This window comes from Phacochoerus africanus, chromosome 7 (assembly GCF_016906955.1).
Source record: "Phacochoerus africanus isolate WHEZ1 chromosome 7, ROS_Pafr_v1, whole genome shotgun sequence".
Taxonomy (NCBI): Eukaryota; Metazoa; Chordata; class Mammalia; order Artiodactyla; family Suidae; genus Phacochoerus; species Phacochoerus africanus.
The window spans coordinates 82793991-82807501 of NC_062550.1; the positions used below are offsets into that span (position 1 = coordinate 82793991).

The following is a 13511-nucleotide window of genomic DNA, read 5'->3' on the forward strand; positions in this document are numbered from 1 at the left end:
CAATTTAGACAGACTTTCATATTTTCCATGCTGTGGAGTCCATGTGCTCACCTCTCTGAGCAGTTTCTCAGGAAACATTCTGTCCTCAGTGACTTATGTTGAGATATGGAATGGAGATTTCCTGAAATCAGGGTTCAAACTTTCTGTTGTCCTAGGCTTTAGGATTACAATGAAAGCAGGGTGCAGCGTCTGGGCCAACACTCAGGGAGGAATGGGGAGAGTACACGGTGGAGGTTTGGTCCTTTTTAAAGCCCAATCACATGTACCTAGAAGGTTCACTGTTCTTCTATTACTAATACTATCATCAGAATTGATAAAATTAATATAGATGCTAAAACTTACAAGAGATAGGCAGAAGCCGAGAAAAATATAAAAAAAAAATCAAATTCAGTGATGTTATTATTCGGTACTGCCTAGATGCATTTCTCTTTTTAGTCCCAGTTTCGCCCAGATACCAGCGGGGTTTATCCTACCCCTGACTATCCAAATTCTTCCATCTGGGGTCATACAGTACACTCTTCCATGCTCAATAAATAGAGGAAACGCTTAACCTCTCGGGTCCCCTTATCAACCCCAGCACATGTGAAATTAGCTAAATTTATACTAAATACATGTGGCGCTAGCAAATTGTAAAGATCTTTTGTTATAAGTCTCATTCTCAAGGAATATTTACCAATTACCTGCCTCCTTGTGGCACGTGGAATGGATGTGGTAAGGCACATGCCATGCTATTGAGCTCAAATTCCAAACCACCATGTGACACACTTGTGACCTTGAGCGCATTGCCTGACCACTTTCTGCCTCAGTCCTCCATTTATTTTTAAAAAAAGACTATTGCCTTTGGAATGGATTAGCAATGAGATCCAGCTGTGTAGCACAGGATACTATGTCTAGTCACTTATGATGGAGCATGATAATGTGAGAAGAAAGAATGTATGCATGTATGTGTAACTGGGTCACCATGCTGTACAGTAGAAAACTGACAGAACACTGTAAACCAGTTATAATGGAAAAAAAGTAAAAGTATAAAGGATAAAATAAGACACCATCCATTACACATTTGTCCAAACCAATAGAATGTACAAAACCAAGGAGTCAACAGTCATATTAACTATGGACTTTGGGCGATTATGATGTGTCAATGTAGGTTCATCAATTATAGCTAATGTACTACCCTGGTGAGGGATGTTACAATGGGGGAGACCATGTATGTGTGGAGGAAAGGGGCATAGGGGAAATCCCTGTGCCTTTCTCTCAACTTGCTGTGAACATAACACTGCTCTAAGATTTTATCTTAATAAAAAAATTATGGAGATTAAAAAATAGACACTATCTCATAAGATTTATGAGACACTATCTCATAAGATTTATATCTCATAAGATTTATATGACACTCTCTCATAAGATTTATATGAGAAGTATGTTAATATATGTAAAGTGCTTGGAATGGTGTCTAGCATCAGCAGTATCCTCAACATTTTTCATACAATCTAGATACATTAATACTGAGCCTGATTAGAAGACCCTATATTTAAACACATAATCAGTCCAGTGGAATAAATGATAGAATAGAATGACTTTTAAAATAACCCCCAACATCATCCTTCTGATCTGTAAAGTGCTATTGTACAGAAGTGTTCTCATACTGTCAAGTGTACAAATTGGTAAATCTATTTCCCATTCGAAGCAGCATTCTAACTAACTTTAACATTGGTCTCTCTTTTCTCCCTATAAAGATGAAGTACATCTCTTCTTCTGCTACACTGGATCTGGGCTCACTCACCAAAACTTGAGTGTGAATTGAAGCCACTGAGATCCCTCTAGAAGGGTAAGTGAGCACAAGAGGCTGAAAGAGTACTGGGGAAGAGTTGAAGCAATTATCTAACTCCCACAGAAAATTCCAAACACAGAAATGTTCATATTCTTGCTGATAGTGGCTCAATTTCTTTTATTGTTTTGCTTTGGTTTTGTTAGGGTAACTACCGGAGAATTTGTTTGCTTCCAACAGGATTTGACAAATGTGTAGATAGGGGGCTCCTTAAAATTTATTTTGTTCCAGCTGTTTCCATTCGCTGTTGAATTTGAGTAGATTTGAACCATCTATGCCGCATATTCGCCTAGTGGGAAGACATGAGATGTAAACTGAATCTAATAAGGTCCCTTGATCTAGGAAAATTATGAATATTCAGTATTAATAGTGGAGAAATGACTAGAAATAATGAAGACTGAGAGATGGCTGCCCTACAGCGTTTAACTTGTTACGAATCCTCTGGGCAACATCAATAATTGGTATCAGGGCAAAGCTTGAGAACTTAGAGCAGACTTAGAGCTCAAGAGGACTAGTCAGAAGGCTGTGTGATATAACCAAGCCAGGTAGGAGTTTTCATGAATAGATACATCCTAAGTATACAGACACAAATCAGGCTGGAAATTGGGCATGAGGAAAAAGCTAAGTGTGACTTAAAATGTAAAAGAAAAAAAAGTATATTCATTTAAAAGTTGAACAGCAGTATATACTAGATTGACTTCCTCTCAATGCCTATTATAGTCTGGTATATAGTAGGCAATATTTGAATACTTGTTGTCCAAATAAATGGGTATATAGAGAACTAGTAGAAGAATAAACAGATGGAAGGAAGGGTTATGAATGAAATCTTTGGCTTACAAATGGATGGAAGAATATGCAAATGGACAAAAGGACAAACAGATGATAGATAAATGGATAGATGGACGCTTACAGATTGAATGTCATGTTTTGTATACATGATACAATTTTACCATTTTAACCATTTTTAAATATTGTGAGCTTTTAAATAATTTTTCCAGTATAGTCAAAAATTGGCTTATTAATGTGGAATGCTTCCTCTGATGCAGGGCTCAGGTAGATACAAGCAGACACTTAATAAAGTCCATACAAGACCCTTTAGGGCTATAGCAATCTGATTCCCCCTTTTTACACACACACACACACACACACACACACGAACACACCCCATTTCTTTCCCTTTTCCTTGCAATTTCCCTTAAGGATGAAATTTATTAATCTTATGAGGCTTAAGCTGCTCTCCAAAAAATGTGAGCTTCGCTGTCTGTTCTATTCACTTCATTATTTTCTTTCTTTATTGAGCAAGTTTAATAAATATTCATAAGGGTCATTCACTGTATTAAATGTTCTGGTTATAAAATATCATATAGCACAGTTACTCTTCTCAAGAGATTACAGCATCATGACAGAGGAAAAGAAAGAAATACACTACACTTACACTAACCCTGACTATCAGATCAAGAGGGTGGTTCATGTGATGGTATTTAAGGAAGTTACTTAATGTGAGCTGATAAGTTACAGAAATTGTGAAGAAAAATAAGAATTCTTAAGAAATTCTTAAAAAGGTACAGGATAGAAAGAAATGTGACTTTAAAAAAAAGAGATCAGAGTTGGAATCACACTGTTAAGCATTTTGGAAGATATCAGAATACTATGTTTCCTTATTTTAACCATCTGGATATAATGATTTGCCCCCAATTTTTTCTGAGAATTAAAAATTAAAGCATTTTAGGAGTGCCCAAAACTTGCCAGGTTCTCACTAAATAATATTTGTCCTATTATTACATATTATGATGAGCTTGGAGAAGGAAATAATCAAGGAAGAACTAAGAAAATTTAAATCAAAGTGAAAGTTACAATGGAAATAGGATTTGGATAGAAAGGGAGGGCATTCCAAACTCAGCAGATACTTGAGCCAATGTAGAAAGAAAGGATGTCCCTGCGATGCTCAGAGACAAGTATAGCAATCAACTCTTAACACGGAGGCCTTTGAGAGATAATGTGTGGATACATTTACAGATCTATAGATGCCAGAAGTGAGAACATTTACTGTTCCAAGTCCTGTTTGGAAGACACTGTATGGTAGAAAGATTTTTTTGCCTTGGGATCCCACATAATGGAATCAAATACTAACTGTTAAAATTGGCCATTTAGACAAATTATATAACATCTGGGCACTCGACTTTCTTTTCCATGAAGTGAATTCAGTAAGCTCCTCCCTTAATTCTTCTGCTCCATCCTCCAACATACAAAGAAATAAATATACTCAGACACACTCATATACAGGTGTATGAACACATGTTTGCCCCTATACTTTTTAGATGTGTCCCCCAAAATAAAATAGGCACTGTATATGTAATTGCCATGTAAAAAAGCTAAAGACAGGCAAAAGTAATACCATTAAATGGTTATATACGTTGGGTAGTTCTTGAATAAGAATAAGAGTTTGAGTGACACAGAAGAGAAGACACTTTGGAACACTTAGGACAGGCAGTCTACTACAATCTACAAAGTATACAGGATCATCGAGCCCAGTTTCAATTAAAAGAAAGAGAATAAATTAGGTTGTGGTCCAATTTGGAAATATTTATTAGTTTTTTCAGCAATCTCTGAAACAGAATATCCAGAGACTTCATGGTGGTGTTGACCCAGAGGGAAGGATTGCAGTAGAATATTACTACAGGAAGAAAGGATTCTACATAGAAAAATCATGTCATTCATTAATATAGATTTTTTTTCCTTTCCAATTGGGATGGCTTTTACTTCTTTTTATTGATGAATTTCTCCTTCTAGAGCTTTTTTCTTCTAGTTAATTGAGATAAAATTAATACAACACTGTATAATTTTAAAGTGGAAGCATAATGATCTGACTTATGTACATCATGAAATGATTACCACAGTAAGTTTAGTGAACATCCATTATCTCCCTTGAATGCAAACTTTTCAAAGAGAATAAATTTTTTCCTGTGATGAGAACCCTTAGAATATACTTTTAACAACTTTCATATATAACATACTGCAGTAATAATTATATTAATCACATTGTATATCACATCCCTAGTACTTATTTATCTCATAACTGAAACTTTGTATCTTTTGACCACAAGCATTAAAAACGTACTTAGGAATGAATTCAATCAATGAAGTAGAAGTCTGCATACAGAAAACTACAAGATTTTGATAAAAGAAATTGAAGATAACACACAAAAAAAAGCTATCCTGTGGTCACTAATCAGAAAAATTAATATTGTTAAAGTTCCATACTACCAAAAGCCACCTATAGATTCAATGTAATTCTTATCAAATTTCCAATGACTTTTTTTCACAGAAATAATATAAGCAATTATAAATTTCATTTGGAATCACAAAAGAGCCAGAATACTATACTACACTAAAAAGTTATATCAATCACAAGAAAATGAAAACAAATTTATGGTTACCAAGTGGGAAAAGGGGGGGATAAATCTGGATTTTGAGATTAACAGACACTACTATATATAAAATAAACAACACAGGAAACTGTTTTCAATATCTTGGAATAACCCATAATAGAAAAGAATCTGAAAAAGAATATATATACATGTATGTGTGTGTGTGTATATATATACAACTAATATATATGACAACTAATATTTGACAAGGGAGCCAAGAATAGTCAATTGAAAATAATAGTTTGCTCAATGACTGGTTCTAAGAAAGCTACTCACATGCAAAAGACTAAAATTGGACACTGTCCTTACATCACTCAGAAAAATTATCTTATAACATGGATTAAAAGACTTAAACATAAGATCTGAAACCATAAAATTCCTAGGTGAAAACCCAGAGGGAATACTCCTTGACAGTGGTCTTGGCAATGATTTAAAAGTGCAAGCAAAAGAAGCAAAAATAAGCTAATAGGATTATATCACACTAAAAATTTTCTGCACAGTAAAAGAAATATTCAACTAAATAGAAAAGCAACATATGGAATGGGAGAAAATATTTGTAAATCACATATCTGATATGGGGTTATTATCCAGTGTATATAAAGAACTCATACAAATGAATACCAAAAACAAAAAACGTGCTTTAAAAAGAGCAGAGAAACTAAATAGGATTTTTTTCCAAAGACATACAAATGGCCAACAGATTCACGAAAAGGTGATCATCATCACTCATTATCAGAGAAATGCAATTGAAAACTATGATGACAGTTAGAATGACTGTCATCAAAAAGGCATGAAACAAATGTTGTCAAGGATATGGATAAATGGGAACCCTAGTGCACTGTGGACGGGAAAAATAAACTGGTATAGTCACTATTTGAAATAGCATGGAAATTCCCAGAAAAAGTGAAAACAGAACTACCATATATGATTGTGATATCTCACTTGTGAGTATATCCAAAGGAAATAAAATCAATATTTCAATAAATTACCTGCAATCTCATGTTTATTGCAGCATTATTCATGATAAAGACATAGAAACAACCTAAGTGTCCATCAACTGATGAATGGATAAAGAAAATGTGATTAATATACACAATGGAATGTTATTTAGTCATGAGAAACATGGAAATCCTGCCATTCTGGCAACATGGATGGACCCTGAAGGCTTATTCTAAGTGAGATAAGTCAGACAGAGAAAAACAAGTGCTATAAGATATCCCATATCTGTGGAATCTAAAAAAAGCCAAACTCATAGAAACAGAGTAAAATGGTGGATGCCAGAGGCTGAGAAATGGGAGAAATAGGGAGTTGCTGGTCAAAGTGACAGCGTCCAGATATAAGGTGAATAAATTCTAGAGATCTAATCTAGAGGTTGATTGCTACAATTAGCAACACTATATTCATCCTTGAAAGTTTCTAAGGGAGTATATGTTAAATGTTTTGACAACAAAAAAATGATATGGTAATTATGCGTAGTGATTAGGCTGTTAGCTATCACTATGGTGGTTACCATTTTGGAGTATATCAGTGTATCAAATCAACATGCTGTATGCCTAAAATGTACATTAATTTTAGGTCAATTATATATATCTCAATAAAACTGAAAATTGTTAACTTTAAAAAATAAACACTCAGAGTTCCTGCTGTGGTGCAATGACATTGGCTGCATCTTGGAAGCACTAAGAAGCAGGTTTGATCCCCAGCCTGGCACAATGGGTTAAGGATCCAGCATTGCCACAGCTGCAGCTTAGGTTGCAGCTGCAGCTTGGATCTGACCTCTGGCCCAGGAACTCCATATGCTGTGGGGTGGCCAAAAAAGGAACAAACAAACAAAACAACAACAACAAAAAAACCCGCAAAGGACATAGAGAGTACTGTAAACAATTGTACACCAACAAATAGAATAATGTGGAAGTGGATAAATTCCTAGAAACACACAACCTATCAAGAGTGAATCATGAAGAAATGAAAAATTTGAATAGACTGATAATGAGTAAAGAGTTTGAAAGAGTAATGAAAAGCCTCTTAACAAATAAAAGCTAAGCGTCAGATGATTTCACTAGTGAATTAACTACCAAACATTTAAAGAAGAATTCACAACAATCCTCCTCAAATCTCTTCTGAAATATTGAAGAGAGGATGCTACAAACTCATTTTGAGGCCAGCAATACCCTCATACCAAAACCAAATAAGGACACCACAAGAAAAGAAAGTTACAGGCCAATATTTGTGATGAATATAAATGGAAATATTCTCAACCAAATATTAGCAAACCAAAAGTGATAGCAAAATAAAATGATCATACACCATGATCAAGTGGGATTTATTCTTGGATACAGGATGGTAAAATAAATGCAAATCAAAATGTGATACATCAATAGATGTTAAGTAGATTATTGTGGTGATTATTTTACAATATATAAACAAGCAAACCATCATCTTCTACACCCATATAATGTTATATATCAATAATTTCTCAATTTTAAATGTGATACAGCACATTAATAGAATAAAGAGAAAGATCACATGATCATCTTAACAAATCCAGAAAAAAAAATTGACAAAATTCAACATCCTTTTATGATAAATATTCTCAACTACTTGGGTATAGAAGGAACACATATCAACAAAATAATTGCCATCTATGACAGACCAACAGTTAATATATTCAACAGTGAAAACTTGAAAGCTTTCTTGCCAAGATCAGGAATAAGACAAGGGGGCTCCCTTTCATCACTGTGATTCACTGTAGTACTGGACATCCTAGGCAGAGTAATTAGGCAAGAAAAATAAACAATAATAAAACAAGTAAAACTGTCTGTTTGCAGATGATATGACCTTATACATAGAAAATCCTAAAGAACAAAAATTGTTAGAACTAATCAATGAATTCAGCAAAGTCACAGGATACAAGTCAACATGCAAAAATCAGTTGCCCTTCTGTACACTAACAATTAATTATCAAAAATAAATAAATAAAAATCCCACTTATAGTAACATCAAAGTAATAAAATACTTAGAAATAAATTTAACCAAGGAAGCAAAAGACCTGGGCCCTGAAATTTACAAGACATTAATGAAGAAGTTGGGGAATACACAAATCAGTAGAAAGCTATCCTTTTTCATGTACCAGAAGAATTAATAATGTTAAAAGTCCCCACTGTCAAAAACCATCTAATGATTCAATGTTATCTTTATTAAAATTCCAATGACTTTTTTCATAGAAATAGAAAAAACTATCTAAAAACTCAAAACTACAACATACCCTGTGAAAGAAGAACAAAGCCAGAGGCATCAGAATTCCTGATTTCAAATAAGGATCAAAACAATGGTACTGGCATAAAAACTGACAAATAGATCAATGGAAGAGATACAGAGCCTAGAAATAAACCCCTGCATATACAGACAATTAATATTTGACAAAGAATCCAAGAATACTCAATAGGGAAAGGATGGTCTCTTCAATTGCCAGTGCTGGAAAAACTGAATATTCACATGCAAAAGAATTAAATTGGATACCTATTCATTCATGAGTCTAACTTAAAGTGGATTAAGATAAAATTACTAGAAAATGACATGGAGGAAAAACCCCTTGGCGTTGCTCTTGGCAATAATTTTTTGGTTATGACACCAAAAGTACAAGTAAGAGAAGCAAAAACATTGGTAAGTGGGACTAAAACCAAAAAGCTTTTGTACAGCAAAAGAAGTAATCAGCAAAATTAAAAGGCAAAGTACGAAACTGAAGAAAATATTTCCAAACAATATATCTAATAAGGAATTAATATCCAAAGTATATATACAGCTCACAGAAACAAGAACAAAAATCAAACAATTCAATTTAAATACTGGCAGAGGAATTTAATAGGCATTTTTCCAAAGGATACATTCAAATAGCTGAAGATACATGAAAAGATGCCCAGCATCACTAAACATCAGGGAAATGCAAATCAAAACTACAGTGAGATATCACTTCACATCTGTTAGAATGGCTATTATCAAAAAGACAAGAGGAGTTCCATTGTGGCTCAGTGGGTTAAGAACCTGACTAGTATCCATGAGAATGTAGGATTGATCCCTGGCCTCAATGAATGGGTTAAGGATCCAGCATTGGGTTAAGGACAAGCTTAGCATAAGTCGCAGGTGAGGGTCCAATCCAGTGTTGGGTGGGTGTGGTGTAGACCGACAGCTGCAGCTCCAATTTGACCCATATTCAGGGAACTTCCATATCTCACAGGTGCAGCCCTAAACAGAAAGAAGACTATAAGAAAATACACGTTGCCAAGGATATGGCAATAAAAAGATAATAAAAGAATAGAAATTCTGCCATAAAAGAATGGAAATCCTTCTATGTTTGACAACATGGATGGATCTAGAGAGCATTATGCAAAGTGAAAAAAGTTAAAGAAAAACAATAATGTATGATATCACTTTTACATCCAATGTAAAAAATCTGAACTCATAGAAACAGAAAGTAGAATTGGGGAGTTCCCACTGTGAATCAGTGGGTAATGAACCTGACTAGTATACATGAGGATGAGGGTTCGATCCCTGGCCCTGCTCAGTGGGTTAAGGATCTGACATTGCTGCAAGCTGCTGTGTCAGATCTGGTGTTCCTGTGGCTGTGGCAGAGGCCAGTAGCTGCAGCCCCTGATTTGACCCCTAGCCCAGGAACTTCCATATGCCACAGGTGAAGCCATAAAAAAAGGCAAAAAAAAAAGAAAAAAGAAAGCAGAACGGTAGTTGCCAAAGAGTGGAGGAGTTGAAGAAATGAGATTTTTTTTTTTGTATTTTTGCCATTTTCTTGGGCCACTCCCATGGCATATGGAGGTTCCCAGGCTAGGGGTTGAGTTGGAGCTATAGCCGCCAGCCTACTCCAGAGCCACAGCCATGCCAGATCTGAGCTGCATTTGCAACCTACACCACAGCTCATGGCAATGCTGGATCCTTAACCCACTGAGCAAGGCCAGGGATCGAACCCTCAACCTCATGGTTCCTAGTCGGATTCGTTAACCATTGAGCCATGACGGGAACTCCAGAAATGGGGAGATGTTGATCAAAGGGTACAAACTTCCAGTTATACGATAAATAATTTCAGACGGCCATGGGTGTGGCCCCAGAAAAGACAAAAAATAATAAGTTCAGAGGATCTAATGCATAGCATGGTGACCTTAATTAACAACATTGCAGTATATATGTAAATGTTAGGAAAGCTGATCTTAAATGTGATTAGCACAAAAAAGTGATAATTGTGTGAGGAGATGGCAGTGTTAAATAATACTGTGGTAATCACTTTGCAATGCACACATGCAAATCAACATGTTGCACAGCTTAAACTTTCATATACTATATGTCAAATATATCTCAATAAAGCTGGGGATGGGGGAGTCTTCGTCTAGTAAGATCAACATCTTGGCTGCCTCAGAGATAGTAAATCTATCAACTTATTTTTTACTTTTTTCTTGTGGGGTGGGGCTGAATCTATGTCACATGGAAGTTCTAGGGAAAGGGGTCAAATTGGAGTTGCAGCTGCCAGCCTATACCACAACCACAGCAATACCAAATCCAAGTCACATCTGCAATGTATGCAGCAGCCTGTGGCAATGCTGGATCCTTAACCCAGTCAGCAAACCCACATACATATGGATACTAGCCTGGTTCTTTTTTTTTTTTTTTTTTTGGTCTTTTGTCTTTTTAGGGCTGCCTCCAAGGCATATGGAGGTTCCCAGGCTAGGGGTCAAATTGGAGCTGTAGCCCATGGCCTACGCTACAGCCACAGTAACCCCAGGTCCAAGCCACATCTGTGACCTACACCACAGCTCATGGCAACTCCAGATTCTTAACTCACTGAGTGAGTCTAGAGATCAAACCTGCATCCTCATGCAACTAGTCAGATTAATTTCCACTGAGCCAAAACAGGAACTCCCCACTAGGCAGGTTCTTAACCAGCTGAGCCACAATGGGAACTCCTATTTTTTCTTTCTATGAGCAATATTTTCTGGTGTTGTATGTATTGTGATTTTTTTGTTGAAAACCATACATTTTAATATTGTAATGGGATAATTCTGGAAATCATATACTTCCCCTTTTCTATTTTTGGTATTTTAAGGCTATACTTCTCTGTTGTTTAATAATTTCTCCAAACTTTTTGCAAAGACTATTCAATGCTGTGTGTGCTCCCTGTAGTGTCTTGTCCTTTAGCTTATGATCAGCTAGTGTTTTGCCAAGATTTTCTTGAATGCCAAGAGCTTAAACTTTTAAAAATGTTAAAGACACGCCCCCAATCTTTGCAAATTTCACTTCACACTGAAGCACTATTTCAATATTTTCCCAGACTGTTTTCAATACCCTTACAAATGTTTTGGAGCAGTGTGTGCCACATTTAAGCCCTAAGTGATTTTTAGGCTATTTGAAACAGAGACAAAACACCTTGCATTGATCTTTTAGGTAGTCCCAAACAAATTAAAGCAGACAAACATGTTAATTTGTGAATAAGGTCTGCTCTGCCCTCTTCGGACCTAGAGCTGGGATTCCACTCTGGGCTGTCTTCAAAATTGCCAGTGAGTGAGAGGGGGGTTACTCAAGGGCAAATAAAAATGCCACAAAGCTTTCCCATTTTTAAATTTCCTTTTTCTTGATTCAGTGTTCACCTGGCTGCAGTAAACCTTTGACTGTTTTCCAGAGTACCAAAATAGTTGGTCCTAATACTTTTTGTTTGTTTTCTGTAGAGGAAAAGGAGCTTGAAGCTGCGTATTCTGTCATTCTGCTGAGGTCATTCCCTGTTCCAATTTTTATTTTCTAGACCTCAGTTCTCTAAATGGCCTTGGGGAACCACAGTACCGTCACTGAGTTTATTCTCCTTGGACTCTCTGCAGACCCCCATGTCCAGGCTTTATTCTTTGTGCTGTTCCTAGCAATTTATCTCCTGACCCTGCTGGGGAACATGACAATGATGCTGGTGATCTGGATTGATTCTCACCTCCACACTCCTATGTACTTCTTCCTGAGTCACCTTTCTTTCCTGGATTTTTGCTTCTCTTCTGCCACAGTACCCAAGATGCTGGAGATTCTCCTGTCTCAGAAGAAAACAATCTCTGTGGTGGGCTGTCTAACTCAGGTCTTCTCTGTGTTCTACTTGGGGGGCACTGAAGCCTGCCTGCTCTCAGTCATGGCCTATGACCGCTATGCTGCCATCTGCCACCCTCTGCTCTATGACCAGAAGATGAGCAACCAGGTATATAACAAGCTGGTGTGGGGCTCCTGGAGCCTGAGTTTTCTGGATGCATTCATCAACATCATTTTAGCTATGAACTTAGACTTCTGTAGAAATCAGTCAATCCCCCACTATAGCTGTGAACTGCCCTCTCTCTTTCCTCTTTCGTGCTCTGATGTCTCCACCAATTTCACTGTTTTGCTCTTCTTTGGTCTCCTGCATGGTCTCGGTACTTGTTTGCTGATTATATTCTCCTACACCCCCATTATCTCCACCATCCTGAGTATCAGCTCCTCCTCAGGGAGAAGCAAGGCCTTTTCCACCTGCTCCTCCCACCTCACTGGAGTCATCCTGTTCTATGGCTCAGCCTTTCTTCGCTATCTCATGCCCATCTCAGGATCACCTCTAGAGCTGATCTTCTCTGTACAGTACAGTGTGATCACTCCCTTAGTGAATCCTTTCATCTATAGCCTGAAGAACAATGAGGTGAAAGCAGCTATGAGGAGGACCTTTAGAAAATATCTCCAACATCACTTGACAAAAGATAGAAGATGATGCAGGGTTAGCTTAATAGAGGAGGATATCTTCTTAACTGGCAATAAGAGAATTTCCTGATTGTTCTGAGATTGAATCTAAGAAAAGTATGTGAAAATTCACAGAGCTATTTGGGAGCCAGGTGGAGAAGATGGTTCATTCTGATTTAGAAGCAGATCAAAGCATCAAATAACCATAATCTGGGGAAGGTTGAGGATTCAGAGAGAGGGAAGAGCAATAGTAAATTAATTGAGATTTTCAAGTTTGAAGACCTAGGCCTAGGAAAGGTGGGAGTATCCAGGGGAAATAGAATAGCCCAGATATAGGAAGACTCATCTTGGGATTCACAGAAAGCAAGCTTCTAAAATCTGCTAAAAAAATAAAACAAAGAAATATCAACACTATTTCATAAAATAGCCAGTTTAGCAGAAAGGCATTTTGCTATAAGACATTAAGATATAAGAGGAAAAAGCTCAGTTTGAGGAGGATAAGGATAGGTTTTACTGAAAAG

At 36.6% G+C, this 13511-nt stretch overlaps 1 protein-coding gene across 1 annotated transcript; it reads left to right on the forward strand.

Annotated features, from left to right (window-relative positions):
• Window positions 1-12070: 12070 nt before the first annotated feature.
• On the forward strand, window positions 12071-13021 carry LOC125130447 (olfactory receptor 8S1-like). The gene has a single exon (XM_047785785.1). The coding sequence runs from the start codon at window positions 12071-12073 to the stop codon at window positions 13019-13021; it is 951 nt and encodes a 316-aa protein (XP_047641741.1).
• Window positions 13022-13511: the final 490 nt, after the last annotated feature.

Excerpts from the sequence above, each read along its gene's own strand:
- LOC125130447 (XM_047785785.1), top strand. The coding sequence starts at position 12,071 with ATGGCCTTGGGGAACCACAGTACCGTCACTGAGTTTATTCTCCTTGGA.